We start from the raw sequence: 17,213 nt of genomic DNA, 5'->3' as shown, positions 1-17,213 counted from the left end.
CCCCAAAACAGGCCTGGGAGCGAACGGCGGTACATACACTCTTTACAAGGAAGCTAACACCCAAGTGAGGTCCACAAAAAGAGCTGGAAGGATTAAAGATCGCCTAGTTTGCCCCCTTCGTGGTCACACGTGTGGACACCGAGGCTCGGCAAGGTAATGTGACTTGACTGAGGTCACAGGCCCGTCTGGGGCTGAGCCTGGGCATCCTCCCTCCGGGGGGTGCTCTGCAGGGTGCTGTGCCACCTTGCTTTCAAGCCAGCCTCCAGTCTCCACCCCGGACCCCCCCGAATTCTGCTGACTCCCTAAGGGTGGCAGTCACCTGCTCACGCCCCAGGCGCCACCACCCCACCCCAGGGCTCTGACGTCACCTCGCCTTGACCAATGAGCGAAGTCCCAGTGAAGGGTTGAGGATGTGCATGTCAGCTGCCTCCCCCACCCCAGGCCCTGTGGTTGCAAAGATGCTCTAACAGGAAGCGCGCTGGAGGAGCTGCACAGCTTCCTGCTCCCCCACGGCTGAGCAGGGCCAGAGGGGCGAGTACCAGCCTGGGCCACGAGACACAACTTCTTGCCAGGGTCCTGGCAGCTTCCTCTTCCACGGCTACTTCCGCGTAGTAGCCGGGGGGGCCCAGAGGCAGGAGCCGCTGCCTGTTGCCCAGGCCACCCTCCACCCCCAGTTGAGCCCTGCCCCCTGGGGCCAGGCCAAGCCCAGAGGCTGGCTTGGGATCCTATGGGGGGCTGGTAGGGCAAAGGTCCTGGGGGCGCAGAGGTGGCTGGGCCAGGGCCCAGGGGCTCCAGCCATGAAGTCTCGGCAGAAAGGAAAGAAGAAGGGCAGCTCGAAGGAGAGGGTGTTTGGGTGTGACTTGCAGGAACAGCTACAGCGTTCGGGCCAGGAGGGTAAGGAGGCGGCTCAGGGCTGCTGTTGGGTGGGGGGCATGGAGCTTCTGCAGTCCGGTCCAGTCCGAGGGACATGGCGAAGGGGCAGTGGCTTGGGGTCAGCGCCCAGGAAGCTGACGAGCAGGTGCGGCAGGAAATGTGGCTGAGTAGAGAAGGCAGGGGGCTCCCTTGTGTAACTACCTGGGGATGGGGAGGCTGGGAGTGGGGAGAGGATGGAGAGATGAGAAACTGAGAGAAGTAGGCAAAAGAGAGGCGACGGCATCACTGCTGGGGACAGAGCGGGAGGCTGGGGGGACGACAGGGTCAGCAGATGAGTGGCAGAAGGGCCAACAGGCGGTCCTTGGGTCTGAATGAAAGGAGCAGGAGAGGGGCCCTAGGAAAGTCTGAGGGTGGCACTGGGGAGGATGGGGGTTTCCTGGTTGGAGGAGGGTGCCCAGGGGCGTGGTTGTGGGGCTCTGGGCCCTCTGCAGCCTTGCTGGGCTGCAGGTGAGGGTGTGGGGTGGGATCCCCCCCAATCTCCATGACCCTCCCTGTGCCCAGGAGGAGCAGGTTCAAGGCGGAGGGCGAGGGGAGAAGCTGCCAAAATGGGGGATGCATGGAAGGGAACAGAGATGCCCTGAGGCTGGGTGGAGGATAGGGGTGCAGGGTGCAAAGGAGTGGATGTGGGACTGTCTCTGGGGCCTGTCTACTGCCTCCCTGGGTTCCCCAGAGGGGCTCAGAAGCCCGCGGGAGCAGGGACAACGCTGGGCTCATCCTGGCATGGAGTAGCCACTCACAAACTTAGCTTGATTTGATTTGAAATTGACTGCAGGTATCCTGGCTGCCCAGTCCAGCTTGTTTTTGGCACTTGGAGCTCCTCCTAGAGCAGGGCACGTTTCCCCCCCCTCCCCAGCCCACCCCACCCCAATCTGTCATTTCCTCTTTGTCCTCTCCTCTGCTCTGGGCTGTGGCTCCTGCAGTGGAGGGAGGGTGATGGTGGTTCCTAGCTCATTTCCTGCCCTTAGCCCCGCCCCCTTGTCCCCAAACACCTCCTTCCCCTTTTCTCCTCCCCCAGAGGCCCCCATCCCCACTGGCCTCGGTTAAGGGAAACCCCGGGCCCCAAAGCAGAGTGTTACACAGCTTCAGCGGTGAAGGCTCTGCTCTGCCCTTCTCTTCACACGGGTCGGAGAGCCCGGCTGCCCGCACAGGGCTGACTCCACTACAAGGGATTCCTCTTGAGAACCATGACTCTTGGCCAAGGGCCACATGATCCAATGGGGCTGATGTTCTTCCAGTGCTCTGCAAACCCTCAGTTCGGTCTCCTCACCCCGGTGCTGCCCTTCCCTGTGGCCCCTGGCAGCCCCGTGTTACAACACAGACCACCCCCACCCCCCAAGCCAGCCCAGACCCCACTCCTGTGTCCTCTCCCAGCCTCTGCATTCCCAGCAGGTGAGGGGCCTGTTCTCTGAAGGCTTAGACATCTAGGCCTGGTCCTAGTGAATTCCGGAGGAGGAGAGGAGTCCCTCCTGCCCCTCCTCAGAACCTCACCTGAGCCCACGGGTGGCATGATCTCAGCCTCCAGAGCAGCAGTGGCGGCCTCTCCCCATCCCCCCTTCCCCTGGCACAGACAGGTGGGAAGTGAAAGGACAGAGCAGTGCTGGCAATGGCTTCTCCCTTTCACCCAAGACTCAGCACGAAAGAAAGCCCACACTAGTGGAGACCTGTGTTCCTGCTTAATTTATCCTCCCTGATTAGCTTAGTTTTCCCCATCCTTATCTGCTCCATCTCAGCACCCTCTCCCTGCTCCCGGCCCTAGGAAGGCGGGTCTCTTCCTTCCCCAAGCCCTACCTGTTCTGAGTTCCTCCTTTTCCTAAACTTTATCTTTTTGCTACCTTGTTCAGGTTTCTGATTCTCCAGGTCTCTAAATTCTGGGCTCTCCTCCCTGCCCCTGCCCCCATTCCCCGATGTCTCCATTCCTTGACTCCATCACCTCAGCTCTGTCTCTTACTTTCATCTCCCATCCTATGGCTCTGATCTCTATCTCCTTGACTCCCCCCCTCTCTCTGACTGTTATCTCTCCCCTCATCTCCTTGACCCATTTACTCTGTGGCTCTGATTCCTTAGGCTCTCAAATACTTTCTTTTTCTTTTTCTCCCCCTCCCCTTTTTTTAGAGAGGTGGTGGGGGAGCGAGAGAGGGAGAGAGAGAGAGAGAGAATATTAAGAGGCTCCATGCCCAGCATGGAGCCAGACACCAGGCTTGATCTCACAACCCTGAGATCAAGACTTGAGCCAAAATCAAGAGTCAGATGCTTAGCTAACTGAGCCACCCAGGTGCCCCTTTAAGGGCCTTTTCAGGAGATTCAAAATCCACAGAGAAGGCAGGATGGGGGAAGATCTGGCTTGGTTGCCATTCCTGTGAAAGGAGCCTAGGCTTTCGGTGACAGTGGACTAGGAGCCAATGGAGCAATGTGGCGGCCAAAAGAGCCGGGGTGGCGTTAGATGCCTGAGCACAGAGCAGCAACCCAACTGAGAAGGGTCTGCCCCGTCTCTGCATTCAGTGCTGGGAATCTGAGGGCAGGGCGACCCTGGCAAATGGGCCGGGGTCCTGGAAGGAGGGATGGTGGGTGAACTGTACAGCCAGGACTGAGGCGAGACAAGAGAGGGGACCAGGGTACAAAATTTAACAAAACCCTCACTCTCAGGGCTGCATCAGTGCCCTGGGTTCGATCTTTCTTTCTTCTTTCTTTTTCTTTCTTTCTTTCTTTCTTTCTTTCTTTCTTTCTTTCTTTCTCTCTCTCTCTCTCTCTCTCTCTCTCTCTTTCTTTCTTTCTTCTTCTCTCTTTCTTTCTTTCCTTTCTTTCTCTTTCAAGTTTATTTATTTATTTATTTTAGTAATCTTTACACCCAGTGTGGGGCTCGAACTTATAACCCCGAAAATAAGAGTCGCATGGCTCTTGAGCCAACCGGGAGCCCCTGCGTGGCTCTTTCTTTCTTTTTTTTTAAGATTTTTATTTATTTATTTGACAGAGAGAGAGACAGTGAGAGAGGGAACACAAACAGGGGGAGTGGGAGAGGGAGAAACAGGCTCCCCACGGAAAAGGGAGACCAATGTGGGGCTCGATCCCAGGACCCTGGGATCATGACCTGAGCCCAAGGCAGACACTTAATGACTGAGCCACCCAGGCGCCCCATGGGTGGCTCTTTCTTAAGGAGGCTCTCACTCCCAAGGTTGTGTGTGTTCGCAGTTGGCACTTGCACAGCCCTAGGAGTTGGTGCCTCCTTAAATTCTTCACCCTTGTGCCTTCCTTGTCTCACCCAAATCCCGGCTCTGGGGTGCAGGAGGGCAAAGGGTGTGGAAATGGGGTCATACAAAGAGGGTTTACAATCGTGGTTGATGGGTTTATTATTTCCTTCATTCTGTATTTCCATCTTACTTAATTACTTAATTTCCCCAAGAACTTGGGATGGAAGTGTGTGGGTAAGCAAGTGCATAGGATTCAGCTCTGTCATAGGAAGGTACACAAAATTGTGACAAAATTGTGATCCAAATCCCAAAATTTGGGGGCACCTGGGTGGCTCAGTTGTTAAGCGTCTGCCTTCGGCTCAGGTCATGATCCCAGGGTCCTGGGATCGAGCCCCACATTGGGCTCCCTTCTCCGTGGGGAGCCTGTTTCTCCCTCTCCCACTCCCCCTGCTTGTGTTCCCTCTCTCGCTGTGTCTCTCTCTGTCAAATAAATAAATAAAATCTTTTTTTTAAAATCCCAAAATATTACAAAAAGATAGAATAAAATGACTGAAGGAATTGTGTTGAAGGAGAAACAAGAAGAGGAGGTAAGATAGGTACCCAGAAATGCATATCAAGTGATGCTATATGGTTTCTAGATGTGGGCTCTGAGCTTCCTGGTAATTCAAGTAAAGAGATAAACATAATCAGGTATAAGACTCATAAAGCCCATTAGAAAAAAAAAATAGATGGCTAAGGAGAAGCAGCTTTTTCTGACACTGACACGAGAGGGATTTCTCTGGCGAGTCTTGGTTATGAACTTAGTCTTTTTCTTAGGCAATATTCTCTATTTCAATCTCCAAGGGATGTCATCAAGCCTCAAAACTGATTGATTACTTCGCTGAGTCATAAATAAACCATTATGGAGCACCTGTTCTGTTTCAACACTGTGCTAAATGCTGGGGAAAATGTTACTATGTGTCAGAGGTGTAGACACAAGAGAAACTAGTGATAACAAAGTGCGGTAGGTACTATAATACAGATAGAAGCAAAGGGTTCAGAATCGGAGGTGATGTTTGAGGTGTGTTTTGAGGGGTCATAGGAGTTGACCAGTCGAAGACAGAGGGAAGGGTATTTTCAGGCAAGGTAATACCAAGGCTTGTTCATGGAGTAGCAAAGAGCTGGATCGGAGGGTTTGTCGGGGAAATGACTGGAGCTGAGGCTGGGAGAGCAGCTGGGCCTGGTTTGTGAAGGGTTTAAACATACTGTGCTGAGTTTATATTTCATTCTAGATCTGTGAGGTGAGCAATGAAGATTGGGGTGAAGCAAGATGCTTATGGAGCAAAGGATTTAAGGCAGGGAAGTCTTCAGAAGGATAAATATGTGGCCTTGTGAAGACGGGATTTCATACCTGGTGTTGGAGGGTTTCCTGTGTCTGAGACACCATGTCAGAAAATATGAGAGACATCAAATTGGTCACTCTGTTCGGGCCTCAGAGAGGGCACCAAAAAAGAAAAAAAAAATTGGCCACAGTTAGATCTTGTCCTTAAGGAGCTTAAAGTCTAGTAACGGGGCGGGGGGGGGGGGGTTGGGAGAGAGAATACAACTTTTTGCACCCTTGTATTTGGATCCTGGCCCTAGCTGGGCAATACTAGGCACTTGTTACTTCTTTGACCCTCAGTTTTCTTATCTGGGGACTAGAATACCTAATGCATAGTGCTTGGCACCTAGGTGTTTTTCTCCTGAACTGACAAGTCCCAATTTTGTGTACCTTGCTAGGACAGACGTGATGCCCATGCACTTGCTTACAAGAGAGGGTGCTTCACAATAGTCCCTGTCAGCTCTGCCCCATTTGGGTCAGGACAACGAATGTTCCTTCATCTTATACAGAGTGTTCAATAAATGTACTTTTGAGACCTGTCCTGTTACTCCTAGTGCCCTTCCAACCAGACTTCTACCCCTTTGAAAATTCTGGAAAACTAGTCATTACAGAGCGACATATTTCAGTTCAATGAAGGCAGAGCTTTCTTTCTTTCTTTTTTTTTTTATCAAGCACTTTTTTTTTAATCTTTTTTTTTTTTTAGATTTTTATTTATTTATTCATGAGAGACAGAGAGAAAAGAGAGAAGCAGGCTCCCAAGGAGCAGGGAGCCCAATGCGGGACTCGATCCCAGGACCCTGGGATCATGACCTAAGCCGAAGGCAGACGCTCAACCATCTGAGCCACCCAGGCGCCCTCAATGAAGGCAGAGCTTTCTACCAGGAATGGGCAGTCTGGAGAGTCAGTGCGCCCCCCCTCCCTTGGGGGGATTTATGCAGAGACTCCAAACCCCGTGGGCAGAGAGATTGCAGAGAGATTGGCAGGCTGGAGCTGATGTCCTCTAAGAATCCTTCTGACAAGTTTTTATTCATGAGCTCTGCTTCCAGGCTCCCCGAACCCCTTCCCCGATGCTTCCATCTCTCAGGTCCCCTGTGGTCTCTGACCTCCCAGACCTGATTTCTCTTTCTCTGCCCCATCTGTGTCCCCAGTGCCGCAGGTGCTAAAGAGCTGTGCAGAATTTGTGGAGGAGTACGGAGTGGTGGACGGGATCTACCGTCTCTCAGGAGTCTCTTCCAACATCCAGAAGCTCCGGTGAGTCAGGCAGTGAGGGGAGGGCTCTATGGGCCAGGAGGCCAGGGAGCCAGAGGGGCGAGGGGAAGGGGGGAGAAGGAAAAACATGGGTGCCAGGTGCTGTCTAAGGGAGGCGCTCCGGAGTCCCCTCAGGAAAGGCTGCAACCACACACCCCATTCCCCCCCAGGCTGGCATGCATGTGTCTACACGGACACATATGTCTCCGCTCCCACATACAACCACCCAGCTTAAAATTTTTCGCATATGATTCACATACCATAAAACTCACTCTTTAAAAATGTACAATCCAGTGATTTCTTTGGTGCATTCACAAGGTCGCACCACCATCACCACTATCTAATTCCAGAACATTTCCTCAGCCCCAAAAGAAACACACAAAAGCAGTCGCTCCACTTTCCTCCTTTCCCTCAGCCTCTGGAAACCACTGGTCTACCTTCTATCTCTATGACTGTGCTTTCTCTGCACCTTCCATATAAGTGGACTCGTATAATTGGAGGCTTTTGTGCTGGGCTTCTTCCCTTAGCATGATTTCAGGGTTCATACAGGTGTCTCGGATGCTGGCACTTCATCTCTTTCTGTGGCTGAATCATATTTTGGTTACCCATCCATCAGCTGATGGACATTTGGGTTGTTTCCATCTCTTGGCTATTCTGAGTAATGCTGCTGTGAACGTTCACGACAAGTCTTCGTGTGGACCTATGGTTTCAATTATCTGGAGTATAGACCTAGGAGTGCAATTGCTGGGTCATACGGTTACTCCATGTTTAAGTCTTTAAGGAACTGCTGGGCTGCTTTTCCATAGTAGTGCATCATCTCACATCCCCGAGCCTTCCAATTTCTCCACATCTGCCGGCACTTGTTACTGTGTCTTTTTTTTTTTTTTTAAATTTTATCTATTTGATAGAGAGAGGCACAACGAGAGGGAACACAAGCAGGGGGAGTGGGAGAGGGAGAGGCAGGCTTCCCGCGGAGCAGGGAGCCCGATGCGGGGCTTGATCCCAGGACCCTGGGACCACGACCCGAGCCAAAGGCAGATGCTTAACGACTGAGCCACCGAGGCGCCCCTACTGTGTGTCTTTTGAATTACAGCCATCCTAGTGGGTGTGAAGTGATACTTCACCTATATTTGCGTTTCCCAATAGCTAGCGACTCAAGCAGATTACTGGTTTGTGTATCTTCTCTGGAGAACTTTCTGTTCAAATCCCTTGCTCGTTTTTAAATTGGGTTATTTGTTTCCTTTGAGTTGTAAGAATTCTTTATATATTCTGGATACTTTTTTAAACGATCGTATTCATTTATGAGAGAGAGAGAGAGAGAGCAAGAGAGAGAACAGAAGCTGGGGAGATTGGGAGGGGAGGAGGCAGAGGGAAGAGCAGTCTCCCCACTGAGCCAGAGAAGCCCGATGTGGGGCTCGATCCCAGGACCCCGGGATCATGACCTGAGCCGAAGGCAGACGCTTAACCAACTGAGCCACCCAGGCGCCCCTACATATTCTGGATATTAAACACTTACCAAGTCTATGATTTGCAAATATTTTCTCCCATTTGGCGGGTTGTCTTCACTTTCTCGGTAGTGTCCTCTGACACACAAAAGGTTGTCATTTGATGTTCAGTGTAATCTATTTTTTCTTTGGCGGCTTGTGCTTTTGGTGTGTTATCCAAGAAACTGTGGCCTGATGCAAGGTCATGAAGATTTACACTTACGTTTCCTTCTAAGAGTTACACTCCTCCGTTTTTACACCTACCTAGAAACACAGGTACATTCATCTCCCCACTTTTATTGAGTCCTACATACCCCACCCTTGCTACTCACACCCACAGCTACACCCCTGACGTGCATGCCTGCTCATGCGCAGCCCCCTTCCCTAGCACCTCCCCCACCCTCACAGCCACTCCACGCGGTGACGTATCCATCTATGCCTGCTTGCCCAACAGCCTTCTTCCAAGGCCCGTGCATGTTGACCCTCGACCCTGCCTGGGCCCCTGGGCGCAGCTCTCACCTCTCCCGCCTTCCCCCAGCCCCCACCACTCCTGACCACTCTGCACCTCCCCAGGCAGGAGTTTGAGGCAGAGCGGAAGCCAGACCTGCGGAAAGATGTTTACCTCCAGGACATTCACTGCGTCTCCTCCCTGTGCAAGGCCTATTTCAGAGAACTGCCAGACCCCCTGCTCACTTACCGCCTCTATGATAAGTTTGCTGTGAGTTGAGAAGCAAGGAGGGTGGGAGACAAGGCTGAGGGGCGACTGCTCTGGTTTTGACCTCCCAAGTGTGTCCAATGCCAGACAGTGTCCTGTGATGCTGAATGACCAAGACCACCTGAGAATGAAAAGACCCCTCCCTGCAAATCCCCCCGGGCCTGCTACCTCCACCCTCCCGTCCCTCTTCTCTTTGCCCTTCCTCGTAAGGCCTGCAGATCACACACAGTGCAGGGGCGAGACTAGGGTAAAGTAGAACACAGACAGAGAGCAGAGGGCCCTTGGAAATCACCTAGACCAGAGCTTCCTTACGTTTAAGAGAATGAGAACCCTTCTTAGAAGTCAGCACTTTTTCAGGCATGCCCCTCCAGGAGCAGATTGTATGTCGAACATCTTTGGAATAAGAAAACACATGACAAAGATGCTATCTTGAATTCAGTAACATTTTACAAATAAGTTGCATCTTATTGAGCGGAATAGCATTTAGAAATCCAGAATAGCAGCCCACACCATTCAGGCCACACAGGCTAGACTGGGTGGGCACAGGCCTTCCTGGGCACCTTGGGATAACTACACAGCCCCTGGAGCACCCACAGGGAGGGACCACCAAGGTAGTCCTGTGCCAGAGCCTTCTGAGGAGGATGCTAAGGCAGAATGGCAGGAAGTTGCTCAAGGTCACAAAGCTATTAAGTGGCATAGTCAAGACCCAGCTGCAGGCCTTGTAGGCCCCAAATTCTGAGCTCTGTCTGCTATGTCAGCATCCTTCGAAAGATCTGGGGTGGGGGATGGTGGGGGTACTGCACAGAATTGTTTCTGAGAGTCGGGCTCAGTGCTCCCAGGAGTAAGCAGGGGCAGAGCTGACTTGTTTTTTTTTTTTTTTTTTAAAGATTTTATTTGTCAGAGAGAGAGAGAGAGCGCCCAAGCAGGGGGAGAGGCAGGCAGAGGGAGGGAGAAGCAGGCTCCCCGCTGAGCAAGGAGCCAGACGCAGACTCAATCCCAGGACCCTGGGATCATGACCTGAGCTGAAGGCAGACGCTTAACTGACTGAGCCACCCGGGCACCCCAGAGCTGACTTGTTTCTTGAACCTTCCTCCCATCCTCCCAGGATGCCGTGGGAGTGCAACTGGAGCCTGAGCGCTTGATCAAGATCCTAGAGGTGCTTCGAGAACTCCCTGTCCCAAACTATAGGTGCGTGGGGCTTCCCCACTCCCAGAGTCCCGACCACCCCCAAACAGCCCTGGGGCCTTGACTTGTCTCTTCTCTTCCGGCTCCCAGACCTCCATCCTACCCCTGCCCTAGGTGTCTTCTGTCTGACCCTTAGCCCCTGATGCCTCCTTTCTGCAGGACCCTGGAATTCCTCATGCGACACTTGGTGCACATGGCCTCATTCAGTGCTCAGACCAACATGCACGCCCGCAACCTGGCCATCGTGTGGGCCCCCAACCTGCTCAGGTGGGCTCATGGGTGAGCAGTGGGTGGGGGTCTGGGCAGAGCCTAGCCCCAGAGGCTGCTCGGGAATGGGGATGTCTGTGTGGGTGCACTGGAGAGGGCTGTGGGGGTCTTGCCAAGCCCAGAGAGAAACAGGAAGGTTCAGAAGTACATTGAGTGGGATGCGGTTTACCCACTGGACACAAGGCCTTTGTGTCTTCTTACACTGTATCACTGAGCTTGGGGACTGGAACAGGAAGAGTCCTTGTGGAATGTTTGTTGAGCAAACATCTTACAGTCTCTTGGAGAACTAGCCTGCATATCACTCTCTGTGATGCAAGGCAGACTGTAAGAAATCCTGATATTCATTATAACAAGGCACTCTTGTGTGCAAAGGAAATAGAGATTAATACTGAGGGGGGTGTCCAAGAGGGCTTCCTGAAGGAAGTGGCATTTGAGACTTGAATCATGCATGTAGTTTAAGAGGTGGAGATGAGGTTAAGGGCATGCAGGGGAGAGGGTTTAGGGTATTTTTAGGGAGAATTCCAATGGGGAAGTACGGTGGGACTGGAGGGGAATAACTCCACATCTCCACAGGTCTAAGGACATAGAGGCCTCCGGCTTCAATGGGACAGCAGCCTTCATGGAGGTGCGCGTGCAGTCCATCGTGGTCGAGTTCATCCTCACGCACGTGGACCAGCTCTTCGGGGGCGCTGCTCTCTCTGGTCAGTGTCCCTCCCACCCACCACACCACCACACTCTGCCGGAGTCATGTCAGAGTGACAGAGGGCTTCAGAGGTCACCTAGTTCAGTCTCCATGTTCTGCAGATGAGAGAACTGAGTCTCATGGAGGGATGTTGCTTATTGTCACATGGAGAAGACCCTGGGGAGACGATGGTGTAGTCTGTACTTGAGCAGGCCCCCCCCGCAGCCATCCTGGTTCTTGGGGCTACTGACTGATCATTCCCACCCCTAGCCCACAGGGCCAGTGTCCTGGGATCTCCTGCCCCATGTCCCTGAGGATTCCCTCTTGAGGAGCTAGACACAGAGGGTCTGCTTCCAAAGGCCTCTGAGTATACTCGTAGCGTGGTAGTTAGCTGTGAGTGGGGGGTGCCATGAGGATCTGGATACCTGAAGCCCTCTCTCATCTCTGTTCTTGGCTGGCCAATTCCTCTTCTTTCCCTAGGTGCGGAGATGGAGAGTGGATGGCGATCACTTCCAGGGGCCCGTGCATCAGGCAGCCCCGAAGACCTTATGCCCAGGTCCCTGCCCTACCACCTGCCTAGCATCCTGCAGGCTGGTGACGGACCCCCACAGATGCGGCCCTACCACACTATCATCGAGTTTGCAGAGCACAAGTAAGGCCTCCTTCCTGGGCCCTCCTCCCCTACACTGACCACCAGGCTCCAACCCTAATGTTTTCTCTATTCCCTCCAGGAGAAAGGGGTCTTTGAAGGTCAGGAAGTGGAGATCTATCTTCAATCTGGGTCGCTCTGGCCACGAGACCAAGCGTAAACTTCCCCGGGGGGCTGAAGACAGGGGTAAGTCTGCAGTGATGTAGGGGGGGCTCTGCTGAAGGGGTACCAGACCCTGGCTCTACAAACATCCGTGTCTTGCAGAGGACAAATCCGAGAAGGGGACTTTGCGGCCAGCCAAGAGCATGGACTCACTGAGTGCTGCAGCTGGGGCCAGTGATGGTGAGTATGGGTGTGCACTCGGTGCGTGTGTGTGCGTGCATGCACAGGCTGGTGAACACCTGTGTGCAAGCATGTCTGTGACTGTGTCTGCAAAGGAATAACAGTATTAGGGATGAGCCCACAGTGTGTGCATTCCTGTGTGTTTGTGTCTGTGCACGTGGCCAATGTGTGCTAATTTCAAAAATATATAACGAGTGCCTATGACACACCAGCCGCAGTCCCAGATGTTAGGTTTAGTAGTGAGTTTGTCATCTAATCAATGGGTGTGTTCATATGAGTGTACATAGAGGTTCAGAGTGGTGTGTGTGTCTGGGGGGGGTGGGGGGCAGTGATGGCCAGTGAGCGTATCTGCAGAGAGGGAAGGGGGTTCCTAAGTTAGTGTAGGTGCACTGGCTGGCTGTGGAGCATTCGCAGGAGTGGCCCAGGGAAGCTGGACCGGGTGCCCTCCAGGCTGTCCTGGCTCTCAGGCTTGAGAAAGCAGGGGACACCCGCCAGAGCCTTCCCGAGGTGTCTGGGCCCCTCGCAGCTGAGCTTATCACTCTCCTCTCTCTCCTCCACAGAGCCAGAGGGGCTGGCAGGATCCAGCAGTCCCCGGCCAAGCCCACTGCTGCTGGACAGCTTGGAGAATGATTCTGTGGAGGCAGCAGAAGGTGAACAGGAGCCCGACGCAGAGGCCCTGGGTGGCACAAATTCTGAGCCAGGCACGCCACGAGTGGGGCGGTCAGTGATCCGCGCCGGGGGCAGCAGCCGTGCAGAGCGCTGTGTTGGAGTCCACATCTCGGACCCCTACAATGTCAACCTCCCTCTACACATCACCTCCATCCTCAGCGTGCCCCCAAACATCATCTCTAACGTCTCCTTGGCCAGGCTCACCCGTGGCCTTGAGTGCCCCGCCCTACAGCCCCGGCCAAACCCTGCCTCTGGTCCTGGCCCTGGCCCCCCAGGTGAGGCCCCAGGGATTTCCCAGGACTGGGAGAAGGGACTAGAACTCTGAGCTGAAGCTCTGATGCCAGGGATCTGTCCTGGGAATGGCAAAGGCCTCGGGCCTTGGGCTTTGGGTGGTTACCTTCAGCTGCCTCCCTGGATTCCACGTTGGAGGGATCCAGTAATATTATCAGGTTCTGTGAAATTCATAGAGAGAGGATCTCTGGCATCCTTCAGATCACTGATATACCCAAGAATGGGAGTCTGTGTCAGACATATACAGTAGGGATTACTAAGTACAAGGTGGGGATATATAATAGATGATGGTAAAAATAATAATAATAATAATGGTATTAATACTAATAGTTAACATTTATTGAAGGTTTACTATGCGCCAGGTGCCGTGATAAGGACTTTGCAGGCATCAGCTTATTTCATTCTCAAATAATCTTATGACACAGTTACTGTTGCTTGCAGTGGAACCGGAGACCTAGGTTAAACTATTTGCTGTTGATTTAGGTTGGAGGTGGCAGAGCTGGGATCTTAGACAAATCTGACTCTTGCTTTCCTCATATTTAAAATGAGGATAAATACCCTACATTATAGAGTTGTTTTGTGGGGAAAAAATAAGATAATGCCTTGTGAAATGTACAGCCTGGTGCCTGGCAGCTGGTGGGAGCTCAGTCAAGGCAGCTATAAGCCAGTAGTTAGGGATATTGATCTGAGAGGATCAGCCACATGGAGTATCTAGGCTGGCCCTGTATGTAGCAATGTTAGGAAGTGTTGGCCCTGTACGTAGCAATGTTAGGAAGACCCACATTGGAAAGGATCGAGGCTGGTCTTCATCTTTGTGTTCCTGAGAATACCTTTCTCCCAACAGATGAGAAGTTGGAGGCAAGTTCAGCCACAGGTCCCCTGGCTGACAGTGGCCCAGAGGACATGGCCCCTGCCCTGGAGGACTGCCTGTCCCAGGAGGTGCAGGATTCCTTCTCCTTCCTAGAGGACTCGAGCAGCTCAGAGCCTGAGTGGGTGGGGGTGGAGGATGGGGAGGTGGCCAAGGCAGGAGCAGCAGGAGCAGCCTTCTCCCCTGGGGAGGACGACCCTGGGATGGGCTACCTGGAGGAGCTCCTGGGAGTTGGGCCTCAGGTAAGGAGGAGCTGTGCTGGGTTTGGGGTGGTAAGGAAACCAGAGGGTGGACAGGGCCACCTGGTCCTGAACCCCAGTGCTATGCCTACAGGTGGAGGAGTTCTCTGTGGAGCCACCCCTGGATGACCTGTCTCTGGATGAGGCGCAGTTTGTCCTGGCTCCCAGCTGCTGTTCCCCGGACTCTGCTGAACCCAGGCCCGAAGGAGAGGAGGAAAGTGGGGAGGAAGTCTTCCTGAGTGCCTATGATGACCTAAGTCCCCTTCTGGAGCCCAAACACCCAACTTGGGAGGGTCCAGGAAATCTGGAGGAAGAGACAGCAGGGTGTGGAAGACAGGGGGCTCCAGGGCAGGCTGAGGGAGAGCAGGCATGCTGCAAAGTTGGGGAGGACAAGGAGGCTGAGCCTGAAAGCACATGGGACATCAGGGAGGAGGCTGAGGGGAGTCCAGAGAGTGAGGTGGAGGATGGAGAGGCAGGTGAGGAAGGAAGGCAGGCTGGGGGAAGCCAAGAGATGATGGCCAGTTTGCAAGAAGGGAGTGGGGAAAAGACAGAGGTCAAGGGAGAGGAGTCCAAAGGTCAGCAGGAGGATGAGAGTATGGAAGAAGCTAAGGATGTGGAGGGAACCGGAGGAGAGCAGGGCAAAGACAAGCAGATGGAAAGAAAGACTGAGAGAGAGGAAGACGCTGAGGAAGGAGAGGAAGGCCAGGTACAAGCCAGAAGCGACCCAGAGTGTAGGGTCCAGGAAAACCAAGTTGCTGAGGAGAGCTGGGAAGTTGTACACAAACAAGAGGCTGAAGGAGGCAGAGAGGATGAGTTTAAAGGACAGAAGGGGCAGGAGGACCAAGAGGCAAGAGAAGACCAAGGAGATGGTGAAGATGGCAGAAGCCCAGAAGCAGCAGCTGAAGGAGAAGGGGAGATCAGCATGGACCAGGAGAGTGGGGATGGAGAGTCTGAGAGAGACCAGGGGGCTGGAGGTGACCATTCAGGAAAGGACTCCCTTCCTGAAGGGTCACATGTAGAGTCCCTGGAGGTTGACAGTGCCAAAGAGGGCAATTCCCAGTCCTCTGAGTCAGAACAGGCAGCCCCACAGCCACCCCAGCCAGAGGAGATGGAGCCTGAGGGACAGCCCAGTCCAGAGGGCTGCAATCTGTGCCCCTGTCCTCTTGGCTCGGCTAGTGGTGTGGGCATGCGCCTGGCTTCCACCCTGGTTCAGGTCCAACAGGTCCGCTCTGTGCCTGTGGTGCCCCCCAAACCACAATTTGCCAAGATGCCTAGCGCAATGTGTAGCAAGATCCACGTGGCACCTGCAAACCCATGCCCGAGGCCTGGTCGGCTGGATGGGACTCCTGGGGAAAGGGCTTGGGGGTCCCGAGCCTCCCGTTCCTCTTGGAGGAATGGAGGCAGTCTTTCTTTTGATGCTGCTGTGGCCCTAGCCCGGGACCGCCAGAGGACTGAGGCTCAGGGAGTTCGGCGGACCCAGACCTGTACTGGGGGTGGGGACTATAGCCTCATCCCCAGAACCTCCCCCTGTAGTATGATCCCTGCCTATTCTTCTCGGCCACTTAGCTGCCTGGAGCTCCCACCTGAAGACACAGAAGGGTCTGGACACCAAAGTCGGCACAGTCTGCCCCCCAGGGAACCCCAGCCCCCTGTCCCTCTTCTGTCCCCCCAGCGCCGATCGTATGCATTTGAAACACAGGCCAACCCTGGGAGAGGTGAGGGACTGTGAGTAGGACCATAGCACTGGGCAAAGAGGACAGTAAGTTGTCTCCAATCTCCAGGGTCCCAGACTAGCTGTCTCTTCTGCAGCCTGAGCAGCTGGAGTGCCCAACACCATAGGCTTTGACCCTCCAGCTTCTCTTTTTGACTGTGGGAAGCATTGCCTCAGTGGGTTTACCTGAGTTTGTCTCAGACACAAAGCACTCACTTATCCCTTTGGATATTCCCAAGAAAGTCACCAAGATCCTGTTATGAGGGAGTGGGGTCATTGGTCAAAGGGAATATAGAGTAGGCAGAATACTTAGAGGTTTTTCAAAGTGAAGAATGAAGAGGGAACTCCAGCAAAGTTCCTGCCTTCCTCTGAGGCTGTGCACTTCCCTTCATGGAAGCCCAGGGTGGAGGAGGGGAGGACAGGGCCAGGTCAGAGCCTGTCACACATAAACACTTCTGAACTGCCCATCCTAATTCTGCTCTTGGACACCTCCAGACCCTCTTAGCTCTAGATGAGGAGGAACACATCAAGGAGCTCGTGGAAGGCCTCAAAGGCCTCAAAGGAGGGACTGGCCCCCTTTCCAGAATCTCTCCCCTCTGCCTCCAGTCACCTTTAGGAAAAGAGGCCTTGCACGGATCTCCCTGGCTTCTCCTTTTTCCTCTGGAATAAATTCCTCCTATTTCAGGGAAGGGGAATGGCGTAACTCAGGCCATGGGAGTGCTTCTCCAGACAGGCTGGGGCCACAGGTTCCATTCTAGTAAGAAGCAATGTCTCCGAATAAATGTTGTACTTTTATATGGAAACTGTGGAGTCTCATTATTCGTATTAGAGTCGTCGGTGATAGGGATCGCATTTCCGTGTTTGGCAAAACGTCCTTTTGCTGTTGTAGTTTGGGTGCTCTTCCTCAGTTGTTGTCATGGAGACCCGCGGCTAGAAACTGGAGCTAGGTTCACGGTGGTCAGGAAATGAGGAAGAGAAACTTTTATTTACATGATGCTAGTTATCTACCAGTAAAGGCTAGGTATTCTACGAGCGAAGAATCTATGCCCTTTAGTTAGTCCACGTAACAGTTCTGTAAGGTTGGTACTGGTATCTCCACTTTACAGATGGGAGACCTGTAAAATGAGGTCAGTTAGGGAGGTTGATTGAGTCAAAGGCTTGCCAAAGATCTCAGAGGTAAGCAGTGAGGGCGGCAGGTTTGAGACCCGAGTTCGTCTGGCTCCAGAGGCTAAACTCTCCTCATCTCACCACACTGCTCCAGATCCAGTAAGGGTAGGTCTCAACTGAGAGGAACAGGAATCAAGATCCTTCTCACGGCAGCTGAAAGCCTCCCAAAGCTCGAAGCCCTGGGGGTCTTTGGGTGAGTAACTGCTGACGCGAATACA

At 53.3% G+C, this 17,213-nt stretch overlaps 1 protein-coding gene across 3 annotated transcripts; it reads left to right on the top strand.

Annotated features, from left to right (window-relative positions):
• The first annotated feature begins 483 nt into the window (after positions 1 to 483).
• ARHGAP30 (Rho GTPase activating protein 30) lies at positions 484 to 16,727 on the top strand. Of its 3 annotated transcripts, none has more exons than XM_054507894.2 (12): positions 484 to 894; positions 6,627 to 6,729; positions 8,784 to 8,928; positions 10,031 to 10,113; positions 10,270 to 10,377; positions 10,951 to 11,078; positions 11,540 to 11,711; positions 11,791 to 11,894; positions 11,973 to 12,050; positions 12,611 to 12,994; positions 13,855 to 13,949; positions 14,212 to 16,727. In XM_054507894.2, the coding sequence occupies exons 1-12, from the start codon at positions 798 to 800 to the stop codon at positions 15,844 to 15,846; spliced, it is 3,132 nt and encodes a 1,043-aa protein (XP_054363869.1). In that variant the 5' UTR covers positions 484 to 797; the 3' UTR covers positions 15,847 to 16,727. The 3 variants fall into 3 exon arrangements, with proteins under 3 accessions (XP_054363869.1, XP_045732691.1, XP_045732693.1); XM_045876735.3 differs by having other exon boundaries at positions 13,855 to 14,120; XM_045876737.2 differs by lacking the exon at positions 484 to 894 and having other exon boundaries at positions 8,788 to 8,928; positions 13,855 to 14,120.
• The last annotated feature ends 486 nt before the right edge of the window (positions 16,728 to 17,213 follow it).

Source organism: Mirounga angustirostris, unplaced genomic scaffold, assembly GCF_029215605.1.
Source record: "Mirounga angustirostris isolate CCGP_5_RB_7025 unplaced genomic scaffold, mMirAng1.0.hap1 SCAF_6, whole genome shotgun sequence".
NCBI classification, from domain to species: Eukaryota; Metazoa; Chordata; class Mammalia; order Carnivora; family Phocidae; genus Mirounga; species Mirounga angustirostris.
The sequence above is the reverse complement of the archived record's forward strand: the minus strand, read 5'-3'. Positions and strand labels throughout refer to the sequence as shown.